At 36.2% G+C, this 23855-nt stretch overlaps 1 protein-coding gene across 1 annotated transcript in view; it reads right to left on the reverse strand.

Moving 5' to 3' along the window:
* SYTL5 (synaptotagmin like 5) overlaps window positions 1-15263 on the reverse strand; it is a 37752-nt gene extending 22489 nt beyond the window's left edge. The window contains exons 1-5 of the mRNA XM_081326524.1: window positions 15078-15263; window positions 9776-9988; window positions 4706-4821; window positions 3388-3523; window positions 2540-2644 (exon numbers count right to left, since the gene is read on the reverse strand). Coding sequence (XP_081182650.1) covers window positions 2540-2644; window positions 3388-3523; window positions 4706-4821; window positions 9776-9988; window positions 15078-15196 — 689 coding nt within the window. The 5' untranslated portion in view covers window positions 15197-15263. The remainder of the gene's footprint in view (window positions 1-2539; window positions 2645-3387; window positions 3524-4705; window positions 4822-9775; window positions 9989-15077) is intronic.
* Between the last annotated feature and the right edge of the window lie 8592 nt (window positions 15264-23855).

Here is a 23855-nt window from a genome sequence, read left to right on the forward strand (position 1 = left end):
CGTGACCTGCCTTACAATTCCTGCCCAGTTTGGATTCTTGTGACATTTCACAGAACTTTTGTCTACTGTTCTTTTACTCAATAATTAACAGGCCTGTATATTGATATGACTCTACACTTGGATTTCTTAAGCTGATATTTACAAAATGTCAGTCTCATGCCACAGGAAACTAATGTAACAGAAAGAGAGTGATATCTTTGCTTTATGTTTGTTTGTTTATTCATTAAATTTATTTGTCACCCAACTCAACCACAAGGTGACTCTGCTTGCAGCTTTCAATGTTAAAAAAAATAAAGCAATGCAACCAAATGTATACAATAAGAGTAAAACACTATAAAATGTAAATGTTCTTTCACCTTAATTGATATTTTTAACTAAAATGTCATTTTATTTTATTATACAAATAATTTTGGGATTGCACATTTGTTTGGCCATCCTGTTCTTTCATATTCTGATTAGCTATTATGAAAAAACAAAATAGCGTTGTGATTCTTTGCAACAATGAAAAACTGTAAGAGAAATAGCTAAGGCCGCGATACAATCTGGCAACTCATATTCACCTTTCCCCAACCTGTTTTCTGTCTTGCCTTTTACAAGTATGTTAGATGTGTAGATAAAAGGAAATGTTTTATTTATTCATGAGTTGCCTCCCTTACTTCCCTGCCCTTCTGTTGCTGGACTATACTATGGACTATGACACACTACAGGTTATACTCAATGGCCACACTCTGCATGTGAAATGGAATTTTTCAGAAGGTGAGTGTTGGTTTGTTTTGGGTTTTTTTGTACTAATGTCTGAGGTATCACTGAAATCTACCTTGTAAAGAAGAGGAAATTTCTAGAATGGCCTTGGAATGCATGTAAGGATAAAGAATTAAATGACTGGAATTCTGCATATGTAGCTCACCAGAAATCTAGTTATATACAGCATTAAATTTGGAGATGGGATAAAGGTGACAGCCTACAAAGCGAAATAAAGGAGCCCCCCCCACATGACTACAATTGTTCACTACTACACCATCCTGAAATCTGGCCACCCCAAGTTTTGGTCATGAGGGCCAGATTCAAGGTGATTAACAGCCATGTATTTCTTATATTTTGCTTCTTTTCTTACACTAGAGAACATGAATGCAACAATGCATATGAATAATTAATCTGGTACTTCCTATGGGCATGACAAAATCTGCATACTAATGGCATTTAACCATTAATGTGGCTAACTCACTCTGGGAGTTAGGCAAGGTGAAGTCTGTGTACCTCTCATTTTGCAAGTGAGAAAGAAAAATGTGTGTATGTACATTCAGAGAATTTGAAGAGTACTTTCTATAAAAAGGCTTCATTGAGGACTGCAAGAATTGATCACCTTGCTGGTTTCAAGATCTTAAATAAGCACTATAGTGTTAAAGAAATTACAAAACATAATGGAACGTTTTGAGGTCTGACTGAATTTGAAAAATATATCACAAAAAAATTAAAAGCTATTGAATTTTATATTGAAAAATGTATCACAAAAAATTCGAATCAAAATTCAACACAATTCAAAAAAATTTGAGGTTTGTAGATAAATTGCTGTTGACATACAATTCAAAAACTGAAAAGTCAAAAATTGTATGTTAAATGGATGAAGAAATTAAACAGAACAATTGACTTTCAGTAATGGGAATATCAGTGGAAGAAATCTAGCATACAGTGAATTTTTCACTTGGGAAAACTGGTACAAGATTTTATTCATATACTATTCCAGTCCTGATTGCTCAGATCGATATTTCATTCTATAAAATTGTTAAAACAGCAATAATCAGATCTTTTTTCATAGTTGGTGGAATTCTGCAAAGCACTATAAAACAATAAATCTATTACAAAACCAATAATTGAGGTTGAATTCTCTTAAATATTACTAAATCTTATATTCTCATAAAATGTATTGTACTGGGCTTATATACAGGTACTTCTGTTTCTCTGTTTCTCATTAGAAATTATATATAATCCCTTCTACAAAAAATAGCAAATTAAATTATGGAAATCAAATATAACTTTATATTTGAAAAACAAATCTGATGCAGAATTTAATTCAGTATGGAAATTATTCTTGGATTATAATACTATATATAATCTTATAATTTGTACTTTTGGGTTCCTTAGAATGTAAGGTTTCAACATTTAGCTTTTCTATGACTTGCTAAATAAGGACATTTTTTAGACGAGAGAGAAATTACAATGGAAAATTATCCTCATTTATAATTTATACTATACTTGTTATTTTCATTAATTATTGTATATAATATTGATTTGAACAATTAACTAAAGTCTTAAACTGACATAAGAGACTTTGTTATGTAGAATCAAATTAATGTTACTTTGAGATTTTTATTTTCTTTTATGATGATTGTACTGCAAATTTCTGCATACTTACTTTTGGATTTCCCTACTTTTAGTTCCTCTTGATTACTGTATGTTTTTAATTTTTTAACAAAGGTTCACAATAATTATATTCGTTCTAAATAGCAAATGAAACATTAATATTACTATTTTATCTTACCGACTGGCAATGTGGTCACTTTGGACATCAGAGTCTGTGCTAATGCTTTTACCATCTTCTGCTTTCATATTTACAACTTCTTTAGTGACTGTCTTAAGAACCTTTCTGTTGAATACAGAAATAAACATAAACAATATGGTGGTAAAGCAAAATGCAATGCTACTATTTATATTTATATGTTACTTTGCTTGTTATTAAAGATATTCATCAATGATGATCTATACACTTTTGTCTGATGTCTTCCAAAAAGACTAGATTACAAATCCCACTAAATTTCTGGTCAGGACTAAGTTGGAGATTATATCATATTATAATTTTCGATAAAACATTTTCTAGATAGTATATATGCTTTACTCAAACTCTAATAAAATACTGAGTGAAAGATCATAAGTGCACAAATTATCCCAAGGTCCATTTTCTTTGCAGCCTATTAAAGTATCTATAACTCTGCTCTCATAGTTAATTTTCCTGCTACCTATGATTTCAAGATTTTATTGCAGCTGTATCAGTTATGAGTAAGACTGTTATTGCCGATATTTTTACCAGTCAACTTCGAAACTTGTATATCAGGCAATTGGAAGAAATTATTTGTAAACTGAACAATTTATATGAGAAAGATGAGAAATATTAGAGGAGAAAAAGTTAGTGTTTAGGTTTTAAAGTAGAATTTTACTTCAATCATGTAAATAAAATGAAATGACTATAATTTTTATGGAAAAGTTTCAAGTGCTTATAACTGAACTAAACTGAAGATTTGCAACAATTTTTTATTCATAATAAAAAAAACCCTTTACTTTCTATTTTGGAAATATAGGAATATTTTACTACTTCATAAAAGGATACTTTACCCTATTTTCCTAGGCCCAGCGAGAACTAATTTTGTCCCACTTGCAAATGAAGCTAACATATCTTGCTTTGATGTATCCTCTAGGGTTTTTGGAGAATGATCTTTGGATCTGCCTTCTAAGAGTTCAGAGGAAGAATCTTAAAATGAAAGAAACACATTATCTTAACAAAATTCCTACACACTGAAGAAAAAAATTAAGCCAATTTCAGAAATGATACATATTCACTAAATCAAGCTGGGATCACTGAAGGCAAAAGCACTCACAATTTGATATGTTTTTAATCGGTCTAGATATAGGTATATACCATATTTCTCTTTTATGTATACTGTAATACTCTGGCCAACTAGCATAAATGAAAAAAAAAGGGGTGAGGGGCGGGAAATACTCCCCATAAAATCCTTTCACCATATGCCTATCAATAGAAAGTCAGATAAGAGGGAGGAGGTAGGTAGGTATATATACAGCAATAGGACACATTTTTCATAATCTTAATCCCAATCCATTTAAGCTTTAAACATTATTCACAGATATGTTGTGTTAGGCTCAAAGGTTTATCAGAAATCAAAGAGAAGTCAAGCATGCTTCATGTAACACAGGAAAAGTAGAATCATTGATAAGTATCTATTTCTTGGTACCAATAGCTCCCTGTGATTATTCTAAAGCAGCCTTACTCAATCTGATGCCTTCCAGATACACCTTGCAGAATCCCCAGCCACTTCCAATTGGGAATTATGGCCCCAACACATCTTGAAGACATCAGTTTGGGTAAGGGTACTGCAATATATGTAAGAAACTATATTGAATGAATAACCTTATAAAGTGGGGTCTTTGGTAAAATCTTCCCTGGGAAGATGACATTAGAGTGTCTTACCATGTAAGATAGAAAGTTAGCTTATTCTTTATTAGGCCTGACTATATAATTTGCTCTGACTGGCAACAGTTTTCCAAGATGTTGTGAAATGTCTTCCCAGGGTCTGCATTTGCATTGTTATATAGTACTTGGCTTGAAGCATCTTATTTTTTACCAATAAGATGATGGGATAAGAGATTAGCATTCATTGCAATGTATTGTACTGATAATATATTTGGGATGCTCTAGATTAACTATGTTGCAAATTGCAAAGAATAATTAAGAAAGCAGCAATACTTTAATCAGTTTGGGACAACTGTGGTCCTCCAAAGTTGATCAACTACTGGTACTCTTTCCAATATGCAACTGCCCACTGGCCATACAAGCTGGAGCTGTTGGGAGTCTGTAGTTCAGCAATGCCCCCATATGTCTATTTGGAAGTACATATTTTGCTTTTCTGTTTTTTACCTGGAGCTTTGCGAAGAATAGACTGCCGAACAATATCAGTTCCAAGGAGCTTGGACTGCTTGAAGCGTTTTGCTCTCTCTTCAAAGAACCATTCACCTGTTACTACCCTAAGCTGCCTGTATTAAAAAAAAGAAAAGAAAAAACTGTGAAGTCACTCTAACCATTAGTTGGTATTAACAGAATAAAAGAATTGGAAGGGACCTTGGATGTCCTCTAGTCCAACCTCCTCCTTGAGCAGGAGATCTTATACAATTTCAGACAAGGGAATTGTCCAGTTTCTTCTTAAAGCCTCCAGTGATGGAGCACCCACAACTTCTGCAGTCAAGCCATTCCACTGGTAAACTGTTCTCACAGTTAGAATAGCCACTTAGTCCTCTGGTTACCTCATCCATCCAAGGTATTTACTAAGACAAAAAACCTCGCCCCACGCCTATGTAAATACAAGAAAATGAACTGGACACAATACACTAAAAATTTGTGCCATTATTTACACTAAGCTACAATGTTTCATCGTCTATTTTAAGAGGTCATTAATACATTATAATGCAAATATATGCAATTAAAACATAAGAGTAAAAAAGGGATGTAGGAGAAGAGCAGGCAGAGCTGGGGGGCGGAGTTAAACAAGCTATCATCTTAAGAGTCCTTATGTTGCTACAAACGATCCAAGTCTAGCCCTCCTTGAATTCCTTTGACCCTTATGTAGTGCCAATTTAGTGCTGTTAGTTGACTAAATTCTTGTGTATTGGCTTCAATAAATCTTCTGCGCTGCAACTTAAGGTATGGTCCTCATCCTCTGCATCCGACAAAGAATGAAAGCTTAACACTTCAGTTCTTTATTTTAAATATATCTCATCCAATGACTCCCCTCTGCTAGGCTTCCAAAAAGTATATCTTAAGACTGAAAAGAGATAAAAACAAAAATAAACAAAAGTTTAGTTCTACAATTGTAACCCAACAGCCTGATGCTCATATCAAACAAAATTTTGCTGGCATGTTTCAAATACAAGGGCAGTCACCAGTGCCAAGAGGCTTAGAAGAATCTCTCAGATGTATATCAGTTCCTCATCTGTTTCCTGAATTATGAAGGCCCATGGCCATAGTACTAGTTCTAGAGTACTAGTTCTAGGTTTTAGAGATTCTTGGGAAGATAACGCTTTCCTCTATCTTGTATCTATGTCCTTTGCTTATTTTTTCTACCCTAAGGAAGTGTACAGGACAAATGTCAGGTGCAAGGAATCAGAACAACACTATGAGCTGCTTCTTTATTGTTGCCTTCTTATTTATAAGAATCTCACCAGACTGCCTGCATTCTCTTGGAAACAGCCAGATAAAGGCTTCAGGAATTCTCAAAGATCAGATCTCTGTCACTTCCTTTCTTGCAAGAACTCCAAGCCCACCAGCCTTTTCTTTTCTTCCCCCACTCTAGTTGGAGATTCCAAGTTACACCAAGTTATTCCCTCACCTTCTCTCTTGAATCACAGCATGCATTTTCAGAAAAACAAGGCAACAGAATAAATAGCAAGGAGCAGTAGCAACAGAGCCAGGACGCTGTGCCCACTGATGTCAAGGTCTGGGCTGAGCCCCACTAGGCAACAATTGCTTTCCATGGATTTTATTTATCAAAATAAATATCTTACTGTGAAAGGACCTTAGTGTCTCTCTTCTATTAGAGAGCTAAAAGAAATCAGAGGTTCATAATACCAAGATATCAAGCAATAAAAGTTGTGTGGTCATGAATATAAACAAACTAAGGTTTCAAATGGGTTACTTAAGGTAAATTGATACCAAGATGAAGTAGTTAATCAAATTTGTGATTGCAAGGGGTCCTGTCAGTCTGAACAAGTAGTCAAATAAACCCATTATAATTAAACGGTTGCATTCAGGGTTCTTGTAAAGTTCATCATGCCCTGTTATTAAAAGATTCTTATGAAGCTGAAAATTAGTCTCTGAGTAGAAGCCGGCATTTTTTTTCCCTGTTGATTGCTGCAAGTCAGCTAATGAATGAGTGGCATTTTTTTTTCTTTTAAAACCTTCCCTTCCTTCCTCTCATGAATCAGGCTGTAAAAGATGGGAGCTGTTTCCAGAGATCTGATCCCTTACAGTGGTTTTTTTGGAATTAGACCTAGAACCACAAGTGACCCAAAGAAATAAAGAGCAGTGGATTATGGTCAGAGCCATCGTGTTGACTTTATCAGCCTCTGGTGGATGACTACCCTGAAATCATCAGCTGGCCACTCTTGATTTAAGAAGGATCCCTTCAAGAAAACACCGGAGCAGGGAGATTAATATTTGTGACTATGATTACTATAAAGCATGCAATATATATATATCTTGAATCATGACTAATCCATCCAAGCTGCTGCCTACTCAACTATATCTCATGTATTTTTATGGAACAAGGAAACCCTCTGGTATAATTAGGTTTATTTACTAAATAGGGAGAGGCATGTGAAAAGCCAGAGTTTCAATTTGTTTGCATACAAAGTAAAAATGAAATCTTAAGCTGTTTATTTATAGCAATAAACAAAGCAGACTTAATAAAGATTTCAATCTAGACATCTCTTATAGCTGTAGGATAAAAAAAAATAACTGGAATCACTGTGATACTCAAACTTTGGTATTTTCACTTAACCTGCTAATTCTTAAAGCTTATACTAAATGAAGGGAGTTTTATTTGACTAAGCTAGCATTTTAGGACCATGCAAAGCCTCTGACGGGCACTTCACCTTCTGTTAGATCCTGAAACAATGTGGCGCAGTGGTTAGAATGCAGTATTGCAGGCTAATTCTGTAGACTGCCAGCTGTTTGATTCTCACCGGCTTGAGGTTGCCTCAGCCTTCCATCCTTCCGAGGTCAATAAAATGAGGAGCCAGATTGTTGGGGGTAATATGCTGACTCTGTAAACCTCTTAGAAAGGGGCTGTTAAGCCCTATGTATAGGTATATAAGTCTAAGTGCTATTGCTATTGCTCAAAATATTGAAGTAGCTGCTTTGGAAAATATCCTTGATTCTCTGCATGTGCATGAAGAGACATTTCTTTGGAACTGCCCTGTATACGTATTGGATGGACCTCTGCAAGGGCAACAGTCTTGAAAGAAGCCACAAGAGCCTTTCCAAGGACACAGATTCTTTCATGGTTCAAAGACAGATGCCTCATGCTTCGCCTAACTGAACTGGGCCTGCCCCAACTGTGCACAAAACAGGGATGAATGCACTTTAAAGGGGGTCCTCCACATATTACCACATTTGGGCCTGAAATCTTGGTCGCTGAGTGAGGTGGTGGTTAAGTGAGGAGCCACATGAATGCTTCATTCAATGTCCGCAATCCCAGCTTTCCCAGCTGCAGTTAGTAAGTGACTGTGCAGGTTGTTAAATGGCCTATTAGGAAGAAGGCCTGAGTCCTCTGAATCTTTCAGTGAGGAGGGGAAATCCTGGTGAGTGCCAGCATTCTGAAAGGCTCAGAAACTTGGCATTCACTGGCATTTTTGCCAGATTTCAGGTCTGTTCCTCCAATACACGGGAGGACTTCCCCTCCCTGCATGGAAGGGAGGGGAAATCCCTCAGTGCACTGGGGAAATGGATGTCAAATCCAATGTCACCTCTGCTTGCAACCTTCTCCGTTGACTTTCTGGGAAAGCCATAAAAGAAAATCGCAAATGGCAATCACATGATCCCAAGGCACTTGGCAACCAATTGTAAATCGAAACAGGTTATCAGGCGCAGGAAATGTGGTCATGTGATTGGGAGGGGGGGTGTTCAGCACAACAGTTTACAATGGCCAGAAGTCCTTTCTTGGCCCCTAAATCACTTGTTCCAAGGCTGTTGTGATGTGAAATGTGATTCAAATGCTGGTTGTAAGTCAAGGACAACATCTATTTTGAGTCAATCTTGCTATATCAACAAACACCTGAGTGAAATTAGTTTGTTAGGATGCTGGAGAAGGATGTCAAAATTGTCTACCCTAAAGATCTCTCTGATCTGAGCAAATATAGAGAGGATAACCAAGAATATGCTGTGTTAATTTCTCCATCGTTCTGAGTTTCCGTTGCTAGGATCACATGAGCAGTTAAAGATTTCAGTGAAGACACTGAAAACAACAAAGCAATGAGCACTAGACATTTCAAGAATGGAGATTTTAATACCAGCAACTTTAATTACCCTGACAGAATTTGTTAAACTTCAGCTATATTTAAAAATTAAAATGTATTGCAATTACCTTACTATACATTAAAAAGTTGGCAGTATTTTTTTCATTTTGAAGATTCATAGGTAATATCTTGAGGCAGAACCATGTCATTTCCTCCTCTAATTTTAACATCACTTCTTTGTAGACTATGGTTAACTGAGAGATGTCATTGGTCTAAGTCCCTCAATAAGCTTCTGTGGCTGAGTATGAATTTGTCTTTTCTCATCTAACCTCCCTCCCAAAGTTAAGAAAGCTTTATATGAGGATTTACTAAAACGTCTTTTGCGTGTACGTTATAAGTGAGACTTGATCTTTGGTAATATGTCATTCTCTTCATGTTCTGTTAAAAGATGTTTAGAAGTTCCATTGTTTTATATTTAAATATACAATAACACTAATAATACATAGTAACATCAAAACTTAATTTTATTTCTGCACACTCCAGAATTTGAGCAGCTTTTTATTCTGGAGATCTGCTACATCAACCATTCACATGTCATCTAAATATATTAAGAATGCATGACTTGCTTTGCTTTTCCTTTTAACCTTTTTCCTGGTGCGGGGAACCATTATGTTATTGTACAAGGTATTACAGATCACCAAATGTTCTCGGTATTACCACTGCAGTCTGTAAGAGGTTCTGAGTCATCACACCCACAACAGTTCTTGAATCCTTAAAGCAAGGTAATGTTTATTAGCACCTCCCTGGACATTTTTCACTTCAGTTCCCTGTTAACAGGAAATGGCTGACCTCTTGGTTCAACAAACTAAGCCCCAAATGTCTTTACTTTTCCTACCATCCCTAGCCTATTGATAATTATATTTTCTGGCAAAAGTAAGAGATCAGGAAAATGAATCTGGTATTAGAAAACAAGACTTACGCAATTTTATCACACACTGTGCACTTCCAACTGCTGTCAGTTGCTAAAACACGACACTTGTTACAAACTCTCAGACCGCATATTTGGCAGTGGTCACCTCTGTCAAAAATTAAGCCCAAATCTTTCTGACAGCGAGTGCAGACCCTGCTGTTATCTTGTTGGTGATGCCGTCCACCTTTACGTTTCACTTCCAATAACTCATTCTTTAGTTTTCTAGAAAAGAAAAATCCAGAAGGTTCACAAAAATATCTTGAAATATATGAATTTGCTGTTTCATTAATAGACAAAAGGTTTATGCAAGACACAATTTGAGACAAGCATCAAAAACTGATGTCACTTAAACAGTCCAGACTGTTTGTTCTGTCATGGGTGCTATAAAATATTTTATCCATTATAAAACAAGCTCTGCTCAAAAGCAGTTATAGGCAAAGGGATGAAGCAAATGGATGTGGAGTGTGAAATCATATTAATACGGCTGGGACATGTATCATAATTTGATTACCTTATAGCAAGAGACAAAGCTTTGTTCAATTTGGGTCAATAATTCAAGTGTGATACATTAATGTTTCACTGCATTAGATGGAGCTCTCTCCTGAATCCCACAATGCAATTTTAGCCAAACAGCCTGATATTCTGCAATTATGCAGATCCTGCAGAGATACAGTTAAGTATATACAGCAATTTGTGACTCATTTGTACAGCGTGATATGCATTTCCTCCAGAAAAGGGAGATACAGAAGATTAAACCTATTATGAGCTATACAAAGGCATCATATTTGCTCCAAAAAAGATAAGAAAACCTTCTGAAGAATAATGCTAAAATACCCATTCTGCTATTTTTTAGCACCATCTCTTTCAAGTCAATACTGTTTTACACTTTTGTTCTATCTAATCCAACTCTGACATACTAGCTTGGCACTAGCTACAAAAGTCATCTTTTTGTCCTCTAACATTTGTACTGGCACTGATAAGGCACTCTGAGTCAACATACATTCATATGTTAAGGCCCAATTCACTTGACAAATACTGCATTAGTGCAGGAACAAGAAACTGTTTTAATATTATTTTTTGCTAGCTAGTAGCTAGCAGCTTCCATAACAAACCAAAATGGTACCAAAATGATGATAGATATGACTTCCTCATGCAAATGCTACCAATATTCTGTTGTATCTCAACTTTTGACATAAGTATTTGCATGATAACATTAATGTGCAAATTTTCTTATTTCTCCCCACTCCCAGCCCCATGCAGATCCCCATCCTAAGGGGCAGAGCAGAGACATTGTGCAGGTAAGCATGAATAATCTGGGCAAAGAGCAGATGTCCTAAAGAATATGACTTTAAGCAGTAGCCCATCATCCATACACTTTTTCCACATTCCAATACAACAGTGGTTCTCAACCTTTTCTTCGCCCACGGACCCCCTTTAAATACCCTAACCCCAAAACCTATCTCAAGATTTAAATCATAACATTTCTTCCAGCCTTCACAGACTCCCTGTGACAACGGACCATGAACCACAGGTTGAGAACCACTGCAATACAACATAATTCAGAAGTGAATGGCAAATTGGAAATTCCAAATAAAATAAAATGCTCCCTTCTCTCTCATACCCTTTTGACTTCCATAAACTGCAAGTATATGTAAATAGCAGGCAAAATTACAGTTTGATAAAAACAAAGACCTCAGGAGGGACTGAGGTTCACCAGTATAAAGTCTGGATTAATAATAATTAATAATTCATCAAGATCCCAAGGAAATAATGGCTACAATTTTAATTCAGTCAACAACCCAACATGGAACAGATTCTGGTACTCCCAAGGAGAAATATTAATTCACACTAATCCAGTTAGACCAGGGGTGTCAAACTCAATTTCATTGAGGGCCGCATCAGCATTGCGGTTGCCCTCAGGGGGCCGGGTGGGTGTGGCCTGGGTGGGTGTGGCCTACTGGGTGGGCATGGCTAGAGTGCGTATGGCCTACTGGGTGGGCGTGGCCAGCTCTACATCGTTGGCATCAAGGGTGCCTATGGGGGCCTGGGCAGGAGTGGGACAGATCTGAGGGTCTCTGGCTGAAGTATGGTCTCTGGGCCAGGGCCAAGGCAGTGGGGGCCGTTCCCTCACTGTTTCCAGGATGGCTTCACGGGCCACATGAAACCACTTCGCGGGCCGGATCTGGCCCCCGGGCCTTGTGTTTGACATGTCTGAGTTAGACCATTAATCCACCTGTGATACAATAACTATCAGCAACTCTCAGGGACTGCAAAACAACAGTTCCTCAGGCCAATATGAAGATGTCAAGAGGCTGCAATTTGACTGTTAATATGCAAAACACATATGCTACCATTTAGCAATGATTATGCCCTGAATCAAATTATTTGATTAACCAATGTCATTAGTCTGGAGCTGTTGTTCCAAATCTCTGCTCAAATATGCTTCTCCTTTATTCTTCACTATGCAGCATAATTTATTAAATAAAAGACAGGCAGCTCTTCTAACGCTTCAGCTCTGTTTTCTGCAAAAAATACTACTTTCTCTATCGAACTGAAGTACAACCAGTGGAAATCTAGGACTATTAATTTTCAGAAAAATATACTGAAGTGGTCTAAAAACATGCAAATCCAACTATTCCATTTAACTTAAGTACTGTAGGTCTGACCTTGGCCAGGATATGAATGAAAAGAACTCTCCAATAATCTCAAGAATTGAAGAAAAGAAGAATAGAGATGAGATGAACCTTGCTGCTGCTTTAGTTCATTATAAATTCTTGCAGCTGTGTTTTGCATCTCCCTCTGGCATCTTCAAAACTGAATTGTTTGATGATTGTCACAATATACTCTGATTTCAGAACTGAAGTAATTAAGAGTTTCTGAAGAACATGCAGTGGAGGAGGCAAAGGAATAAGCTGAACGTCATTTACTTTCAATCCAATTTCTAAACTAATACTGTCTCTTGTATAATAATGCCAAATAGAATTATCTACATCAGAACAAACTCAATAGCAACACAGTTACAGACATGGAGAATAAGAACAGTTTTTGTCAAAAAGTGGGTTTCAAAAAGTAAAAAATCTAAGTGCATAGGTAAATCTTCACGATGCTCAATTAAAATACTGTATACACTTGGCCTTCTTTCCTTTGAAATCAGTGAAGCCTAATGCTTAAAAGAGAGACATTTTCACTGATTTGAGCTAATATGTGAACTTTAGTATAAGATTGCTTGGACTACAAAAGACTGCTTTAATTTAAATATTATGAACAAGGTACATATGATGCAAATAATGCATTTTACAGCTCTATTAATTCATCAATGGATCTGAAGTAATTACGGTATCAATATATTACCATTCCAAAGAAAGACATTAGCATATATTATGTGTACATTATCCTAGGCTATCTTCACTACATTATAACATATTGGCAACACTCAAACCTAAACAATAAAATAGCAGTTTAAAACAGAAAGCCAAATTCTGAACAGTTTTATATAGGTAACTGGGAGAACAATGGTTTTGTTACCTAAGTGTACATTGGATATGTACAGGAGAGACATCCTGTACAGAGAGCTTTGCAAAGAGAATACTATAACAGAAATTTTTTCCCTTCTGGATTTACAAAAGAAGCTTGTTAAAGTTTTTAGGAATTCTGTGGGATGAGACAAAGAAGAAATGAAGAGAAATCAAATTCTACAACAGTATTTGAAGGAACTAAAGATTAAGACTATTAGAAGTAAAAGGAAGGAATATAAAGTTTATTTATTTGATCAAATTAAAACAAGATACGGTGTTACCTTTGGCAACATTTTAAGGACTATCTGCTGACATCAGAACTGAAAAGATGATATGGATTCATTTTTAGATAAATTATGGGATATGGGATGAAGAGATAACGTTTTTAACCTTAGAGGGGATGAAGAGTTATTAGATTTACTTATACTTGTTATGATGAAGGTTGGGGTTACAAGTTACTTCTTCATATATTTATTTTCCCTTTCCTTATTTTATTCTTATTTTTCTTGCCCTTTTTTCTTGCCCTTTTTTCTTCTTTATGTTCTCCTTTTTTTTAGTTTGTATTAGATTTTACTATTACAATAAAAATTGTCACTGAAGAATCACAGCCTGCATTCTGCTCTGCTTGTTCAATCATCTTTTTGTTACCGACTCTGGTCTTTGTGGAAGGCAAAGTGCATCTAAACCCACAAACCTACATGAACTTGCAGCTAATAAAGTCTGCCCAAGATCATGCAGTCAGCTTCTTAGCTGCATATTGATCTTTAAGATTTGAGTGGTATGGACTCTGGGCTGAAGATTTCTCCCTCTACGGAGGCTAATTTGTGACTGATTTCCTCTTCTATCCTCTGCAAGAGATTGATTTGATTTTTGGCCAATTTTCTTGCTTAGAACCAAGACAAGTAGAAATACAAGCGAAGTACAAAACTTTAAAAATAGTATGTATTTTGAATACTAACCATTTTCTTAAATTGGCAACATCAGTTTTGCTCATGGCTTATTAACGCTTATTGTGCACCAGCAGCTTCATTTGTGCCATTTGGGTTTTAAACTGAAGCACATTAATTGTGTTAAGAGAAGGCAAGTGCAAAATTCTTTCCTTACTATGTACAAAAATGTAAGGAAAAAAAAATACCGAGATTAGTTAATAGCCTAAACTATTTTAAAATGTACACAGAAATTAACTAGTGTGCTTTCTATAAAATACTGAAAAACAAAGAAATAATGATAGCCCATACTATAGATCAATAGTTAATATGAAATGCATTCCCTGAGCTAGATAGTGGGAACTATAATACACAGTATTAGTTAACTTAGAAATAACAATAAAAGAAGAATTTGTATAAGAACGTATAACCTGTGAATATAAGTATACTATATATCAGCAAAACCAGAAGATATAACCATATTCAATAATTTCAACAAAGTATGAAATGTTTGTGCTACAGTACTGTATAATTAATTTGTGTATGAATATAAACATACATACACACAGAAATAATGTTAGTGCTAGACACAGCTATTATTTTGGGCAACTTATCCCAATTTCTGTGAAACTATGCAGGACTATATTGTGCGTGTGTACATGTATTTCATACCAACAATTTCTAATTAGGCTCCAGTTATCACAAAGAATAATCTTTTTGAAAAGTTTGAGGCCAAAGCTGTGCAGTGAAAAAGGAGCAACATGTAACATATATAACTATCGCTACAAACACTGATAACAGCCACACATTTCCAAACCAAGCTTTAGTATTTCGAAGTTTAAATAGTATAGATATTTTTTTAACGTTTACCTGATTCGTTTATCTTCCAATTTTTTCAAGTATTCATCTCTTTTTAATACTCCCAATATTGTTTCTCTTTCATTCTCTAATAAAAATGATAGGTTGATTATTTCTGCATTGTTAGACATGTTCCTTCAATTGTTATATTCTTTAATAGAGGTGTTTTCTGGCAGGCAATAAGATACAGATTTTAAGAACACATCACTGGAAGCATCCAAGTGCTATAGTTTCTTGTCAGGAGCTAATTCATATATTTCATATCAATACCAAAAGAGATTTTGGTCATTTTAGTGATTTGAATGTTCGCTGGAACTTTTCCTTGAATTCCTGAATGTGCTGTGAACTTCTTTCATAGGTTATGCTCAAGTTAATAATTGCCCCGAGTCGTTTTACCTGAAATGAAAACAACAAAATTAAGAATTAAAATTAAATATACATTTACTTAAGCGGTTTCTTGAATGATTTAATTGTTTAATAATTTCAAGACAATAGTGAATGCCCACCTGTTTGCTCAACTGGGATATTTAATTAATAGAAATAATAACTGAAATTGAATGACAATTAAAAATAATAGCAATGACAATCAAAATGAAACAGACACCATTCATAACTCACACTGCCCCTTCCTCAAAAGCAATTTTCACCTTGGTGACTAAAGTTCTGCTTAAATCCAGGGAAAATCCAGACTTTAGGTATTTGATTCAGTATCATGTAGGCATTTTAATGTCATGATCAGCACTTTGAATTTTACCAGGAAACAAAATAGTTAGGGAACAACTGAACAATGTCTGACTGCAGCATTCTGAACCTGCCGAAGAGAATATTTTATATGATTCTAGCTAGATTTTTCATTTCCAGGAACAGAAACAGTTGAAAAACTTGTTTTGACTGAACAAACTAATACTGATCCTTGGAATTGAACAAGGAATCCCTAGACTCCTGGATTCAGGCTGACTTCAGCAGTCCAGCTGATATGTGCTTCTGAGTCTTCACAAAGATAACTCTAACAGAAGTTGAATCATATTTCCTGATCTTCCATCTGACTAAATAAGATTATAGTATTTCTGTCTCCTCTAGATCAAACTTCAGTTTGTTTGCCAATTTTCAACACTGAATATTGATTTAGAACTTAAACAGTCTCTTGATTTTGACTGAAAGAAGAAAAAGGAGTGTCATTAGCATGGTACCTATTGTACACCAATGCTTGTACATATACAGGATGGATTTTGTTTGTGTCTGTGTAATTCAAGTGTTATGTGGGAAGGTGAAATCATAGATGTTGCATATCCACAACAATACTGGAACCATAGTTTGTGAATAGTCTCTTTCAGTACCATGTACAGGCTAAATATTAGACGAGAAGATGGACACCTAAAGGACATCACAAGCCAACAGGTTTTGGATGAAGGGGAATCTCCTAGCACTACGTTTTGAAATGATCCCTGCGACATAACAAAAGCCATTAAGAAATCAAATAGAAGCAAGAGAACTATGTTTCCTTTTGTCTAGTTCACAGGTCTGCAACCCGCGGCTCCGGAGCCACATGCGGCTCTTTCAGCCATCTCCTGCGGCTCCCAGTCTTCTGCTATGTGTAGTCCAAAAAAAAAAAAGTGGGACTAAAAAAGTTCAACCAATCAATTCAAATATGCAGGGTAGGTGCATATCTCGCCTTGGCTCCACTCTTCAGTCAAACCCTGTTCTGCGCATGTGCGCATGTACACGCATGTGCACACATTTTTTGCGGCTCCCAGTTTTTCCTTTTGTGAGGGAACCGGTTCCGAGTGGCTCTTTCACTGTTTCAGGTTGTTGACCCCTGGTCTAGTTCTTTGTGGAGATTATTCAACTAGTCCCATAACAAGCCTTAAAGCCAGCTTGAAATAGATCTAGGTAACTGATCCACTTTTCTAGAATACTATAGAGCGATAATACTCCACTATACATTTCAAGACCTTGCCAAATTTTACAATAGTGAATTCTGTTAAAAACTTAATAATTTACAGTACAAAATTTCACCACTACATTTTTACAATGAAAAAATCATTCTCTTTCACAAAGACACATTCATCATTTGCCACTGAGTCTGTTCTCCCCAGCCAGCAAAGGTCAAGCATGATGTAATACATCTCACCTCTGAAAAGAACCTGTCCATATTCTCATGCTACCTACATTGTAAGTTATCTGTTTTACCTGGACAAGAACAGACCAAATTTGCATCCAATGAATCTATAGGATATATGCCAATCAGTCTGACTTGAACTGGATTCTCCAAATTGGCATTTCAGGTAGTCCTTGAGTTGCGATCACAATTGAGCCCAAAATTTGTGTTGCTAAGTGAAACATTTGTTAAGTGAGTTTTGCCCCATTTTACAACCTTTCTTGCCACAGTTCTTAAGTGTATTACTGCAGTCATTAAGTTAGTAACATGGTTGTTAAGTGAATCTGGCTTCCCCATTGACTTTGCTTGTCAAAAGGTTGTAAAAGCTGATCACGTGACCGCAGCACATTGCAAGGGCCATAAATGTGAAACAGTTGCCAAGCATCTGAATTTTGATCATGTGACCATGGGGACGCTGCAACAGTCGTTAAGTGTGAAAACTAGTCATAAATGACTGTTTCCAGTGCCGTTGTGACTTTGAACAGTCACTAAATGAACTGTTGTAATTGGAGGACTACCTATGTTTAAAATTTAAAAGCCACAAGACTCAAAAATGTGATCTGAGAGAAGAAGGAAAAGCATCCAAACTTCTGCAGTGTTTTATGGTTTGTGCATGTCTGTGGGTTGGCAGCATGGGATGAAAGTAGTAGGCGTGGTAGATCTTTCCAAAGAAAGTAATTCTGCAGAGTTTCAACCTAACAGTTGTAAGACCATTGTTGTAATTCTTTTTCATAACTTTCATAAATGGGTTGGGGAGAGGAGGCAGTACACTATGGGGAGAAGCAAAGCTGTCCCAGCTTTATTTCTCTGCGCAGTGCCTTGCTGCCAAGCCTCCCTTGGCGAGGAGGGGAGCGGGAGCACTGCCCAGAAAGATAAAGCGGCTTGCAACTTTCCTTGCTGGCTTCCCTGTTGACTTTCTGAAGAAGCCAGCAGGGAAGGTCGCAAGTGGCGACCACATTGTGGGAAGTCAGCTCCCCAGAGAAGGAAATATTAAAAGGGCAGAATATATTTCCCTAAAGGATTTTAAAAGCAGAAACCAACCCTGCCCCCAAGTCTCTCTGTCCCAAGCACAAACCAACTCTATAGAAATGCAGATGTGATAATCTTGTCAGGAAACTGGGATTAGGAAGAAAGATCTCTAGAGTCAACATCAGCCACAGCCCCCCCAGGAAGCAGGGGACATAATAGGACATACCCACAACCATCAAGAATCCTAGAGGGGCACACCTAGGCTAAGAACAGAATACGTGACAAAGGAAATACAAAGCTTGAAACAGGAAATAACAATAGAGTCCAGGGGGTATAAAAACCCACTACCCACATGTGCTCAGGCCTTCTTTTCCTGTTGGATCCATCATTCTGTCTGGCTTTCCTCTGCAATAAACTACATCCTTCTTCCCAAAGCAGTTGCCATGTTTATTCCCCGCTTGGAGGAACCATGATGAAGACTTTTCTTCCAGCAACATGATGACGGAAGTCTTGCCAATCCATCATAAGTGCAAACAGGTTGGAAAGACCCCAGATTTCTATTAGGTAACCACAGGGCTGCTGCTGTGACAATCATAAGTCTGAGCAACAGCTGTAAGTCCCTTCATTCACCACCTTTGTAATTTTGAACAGTCACAGAACGAACAGTCATAAGTCAAGGACCACCTGTATTTTATTCCTGAAAAGTCTAATAGCAGTACTTTCATCAAATACAGAACTGACTTTTCAGAAACAGAAGGGGCTCATTTCTGCTCAGATTTAAGCAATAAGGAAGGTAGATCAACAGACTTTGAGTCAATCATTATCTCTAACAACTGACACAGAAATTTCCCTTATTTTATTCCTAAAGATCTATCAAGAGCAGCACAGTAGCCCAGCACCCCAGTATGGTAGCACACACTTCAGTCTGATCTGTTGAGATTATAAAGTTACTTTAAGAAGCAAAGAAAAAAAGTATTATTCAATTACATCATTCTAGAATAAATCTTTGATGATTTTAAAAAGTGAAATAATTTCTTATGCTGTATTTCAAGCGGCAGTCACAGAAATTTTTAATTTTGAAGCATCTCAAGTTTTATTCACTGCTCCAACAGGAAGTTAAAGTACCAGCTACTATGTTAAACAAATGGCTTAATCAAACCTCATTTCTTGCTCTTATGTTCCAGGATTGCTTTAAAAAGGGAAATATACAATCACAGGAGTCTATGAATGTATATGGTTTTAAATGAGATAATCATGTAAATGGCATTCTGATCAATTAAGCCTTACCATATCCAGGATATAATAGCTGAAACGTTCCTTCTAAGCAACTTTACAGGGTACTGATACTGGTTACTCTATCCATTACCTGAAAAACCAGCCGTTCTTCTATCAGGAAGCTATTTGCACAAAAGACACACCCAGTAGTATGATGCAGTATTTATCACCAGCAGACAATTGTCAAACTACAAGGAAATACCTGCAGTATTTCAGGTATTACGTTCCAAAGGAAAAAGGAAATTCTATTTTCCATTGTAAAAAGAAACTAGAGTATGTGAAGTGCCAGCCTTTTAAGAGTAATTATTGACTACCATTTCTAATCACTTAAGATGATTTTACTCCTATCTCTGTGTAAGGATAAATAACTAATCACCAATCCTACTTCCTCCTGGGATCTAATATATATTCTACATTGTGAGTAGAATTGCTAACAGTATAAGTTTTGAGAAACAGATTCACCATACCAAGTTAGAGCACTATCTCTTCTTCTTCTAGTATTTCTTACATTAATTAGCACTCTTTTCCCACTGGCATCTTAAATTCTGGGTATTATAATCCAACATACCCAGAGGGCAGCAGATCAGAAAAAGCTAACTTTATTGGTACAGTCGGTTGCAAAGTCAACTAGATGTTTAGATTGGATTTGACACTTTTATCCACCTATCAAGTCCTTCCCAAGGATCTGGGGTAGCAGATGTTGTTGTTCAATGAATTAAAGGTATCCTGGATGTAAGCTGTTCCAGTAAAGCTGCCTTTTTCAATTGAACAGTGGGGATTTTGTCAATGCTGATGGTCTTCAAGTGGTGCTCCAGATGTTTTGGGACCAATCATGTGATCAACTGCCGTGATTTGCTTAATAACTATGGCAAAAAAGTCATAAAGCCGGACACAACTCATTTAACAAGTGCCTTGCTTAGCAACAGAAATTCTGGTCCCAATTTATTACAAGCCAATGCTCTAATCTAATCATATTAATTTTAAAAAACCTACACTATAGTATTATTATTATTATTATTATTATTATTATTGTTGTTGTTGTTGTTGTTGTTGTTGTTGTTGTTGTTGTTGTTGTTGTATTACATTTTTGTGCCATCCATCTCCCCTATAAAGCGACTCTGGGTAATTTACACATCATAAAAAGATAAATAGAAAAGTAATTAAAACATTAAAACTATGCAGATTAACATTTTAAAATTATACAACCCCCGCCCCTGAGAGTAAGACAGTCTTCTTACCCTGTCAACCACCTCCAGCAACCTCTCCTTGCACTGTGCACACTGCTACATTCTGCACCAGCTGTAGATTCCAAATACTCTTCAAGCATAGCCTCACATAGACTGTGTCGCAGTAATCCAACCAAGAGATGACTTAGGGCATGAGTGACTGTGAGCAGGGTCTCACACTCCAGGTAAGGGCGCAAGTGATGCACAACACAAAGTTGCACCAAGGCCTTATGTAGATATTTGGCAACGAGCTTCTCCTAAATCCAGTTGACATTTATTGTATTTGTCACAATTTATTATTAAGCTACACATGCTACTCTGTAGTACTTTATTTTGTCAAGTTTTGGTGCTTATTATCAGATTAATAACTTTATCTGATTATGTAATAACTATTCTTCAATTGCCCAGACTCCATACATATATTTCAATAGTTATGAAGAACAATGAAAATTTCTTAACAAAACAGGAAAATTTTAATAAAGCATGTGTTTAAAGCTGCAGTATTTCATGTTACTCTTTTTTTCAATAATTTCCAAGGAGACGTTTAAAACATCTTCATGGATGTTTTTCTAATGGAACCTAAAACCAACATTTCAAATTAATGTTTCATTTCCTTTCCAAGCAAAACATGTAATTGCCATCTTAAAATTTGAAAATTTAGCATCCTTGTCTTCTGCTAATTATTTCCCTCTAAATAAATAATAATAATTCTCCCCTTTTATTTAATTACCAGCTCTGGTTCAGTTATATTATTTTGGCTATAACATTTTACTCTGTCCCGGCTAGTTGCCACAGTGATTTCCCTGTATTCTTTATCTTCCAAAGCCCAGCAAATAGCATTTCTTTTGGATTAATCCTTTTCCTTCTGTTTAACGGAGTTTTAAATTATCCCCAAAGTCTGTGAAGAAGCCATCAGGAACTTGTAAGTCCCAGTTTCAAGTGTTTTCATGTGTTTGGAAAACAAGCTTACAATATCTTAAAAGCCACATGTTGGTTCATGTGGATCATGGGTACTATTAAACCTACCTGTGTATTAAGTCACACAGTGATGATATTTCTGGTCTGGTGTACCAAAAAAAAAAGATCTCTATGTGTGCTTAGTCTAAGATCATTATCTGAGCCTATTCTCAGCAGACATATAGACACACACACAAAAAGCCCTGTCTGAATTGTGATTGGAAGCTACTAGCTAAGCAACATTTTTGCATAGTTTCCCAATTTTTAGAATGTTTTCTCCAGGAAGATTCTATTGGGAACCTTCATTATCATTTGGTAATTAGATGAACAGATACTATTCAAATATTTCCTATCCTTTCAAGCTAATCTGAACTGTTTTTCTAAGCAGCAGTTATGCATGGTAATAAAACAAGAATGTATATTATTATTTCATTAGCGTATTATCACTTTATTTGCTTATGTAGAGAGCTATAACATTTTTTTTTATTGAAAAGTTTTAAAATACAGTTTTCCTTTAAAAATCCCCCCTTCCCCCTCCCTCCTCCCCCCTCCCTACCTCCCCCCCTCCCCCCCCCGACTTCCCAGAGCTAAATACAAGGTATATATATAAAAAGCAATCATAAACAATCATATACTAACAATTATAAACTCTAAAATCCATCACTCTCTAGCTTATATAAGATAAAACAAATAATAATAATATTGAATATGTATAAAAAGAAACTAAAATAATAAAAGAAAAAAAACGAAAGAAGACTTATTCAAATGCTACATAAAACTTCTTAACCCTATACTTGTTCTGGATAAAATCAATCCATTTTCTCCATTCCATAATATAGCGTTCTTGCGAATGATCTTTCAAATAGGCCAAAATCTTCGCCATCTCTGCCAGGTCGGAAACCTTTAAAGTCCACTCCTCTATGGTCGGCAGTTCCTCTTTCCTCCAGTATTGGCCTATCAAAAGTCTTGCCGCCGTAATTAAGTTCAACATCAACTTGGTGTCCACAACTGTGGCATCTGTAATTATTCCCAACAAAAAAAATTGCGGACAAAACTTTATCCTCTGTTTAAAAATCTTCTGCATGTTCCACCAGACTTTTATCCAAAAAGCCTTAACCTTTTTACAAGTCCACCATATATGAAAATATGTTGCATCTTCATCACCACACCTCCAACATTTAGGCTGATAATTCGGATACATACTTGCAAGCTTTTTGGGATCTAAATGCCATCTATAAAACATTTTGTAAAAATTCTCTCTTAAATTTTGAGCTTGTGTAAATTTTACGTTCCTCACCCAAATCTTTTCCCATGTGTCCATTGTGATAACTTCCTGGATATTTTGGGCCCATTTTATCATACAATCCTTTACAAGCTCTGTTTCTGAGTCAATCTCTATCAATGCAAGATATATCCGTTTGATATGTGCTGGTCCCTGATTCCTGATTTGCTTTATCAAATTTTCATCAGTCATTGTAAATCCATTTTTCTGGTCTTCTTTCCACCTGGCCCGTAACTGAGTATATTGAAACCAATTTTGAACAACCTTCTCTTCTCGCAAGAGGCTATATGATTTCAAACACCAAACATTTCTTTCCAAACTGAGAATCTCCTTGTACGTAGTCAAATCATGTTTGAAGCCAGCATGTATATTTTCTATTGCGTGTTTTGGAATTGCCCACAATGGTATCTTGCAACTTAACTTATGTCTGTACTTCTTCCAAACTCTCAGCAATGCCTGTCTTAAAATATGCACCCTAAACACGTTGTCTACCTTCTTATCATACAACAAATATGCATGCCAGCCAAACAACAAATCATGGCCCTCAAGATTTAATAACCTCCCTTGCGTCAAATTAATCCAGTCACTTATTCCTACTAATGCAGCAGCTTCATAATATAATTTAAAATTAGGCAATTTAAGGCCACCTCTCTCACGAGTATCCTGCATAATCTTAAGTTTAACTCGTGGTTTTTTGCCTGCCCACACAAATTTATTGATACCTCGCTGCCATTCCTCCAGATTGGAATCTTTCTTAAGAATCGGTATCATTTGAAATAAAAATAAAAATTTAGGCAGGACATTCATTTTTACTGCTGCAATCCGTCCCAACAAAGACAATTGCAATTTTTTCCAACTCTCCAATTCTTTTTGAATTTTCCCCCATAATTTTTCATAATTATTTTTATATAACTTTGTATTAG

This window comes from Vipera berus (genome assembly GCF_964194415.1).
Source record: "Vipera berus genome assembly, chromosome: 4".
Taxonomy (NCBI): Eukaryota; Metazoa; Chordata; class Lepidosauria; order Squamata; family Viperidae; genus Vipera; species Vipera berus.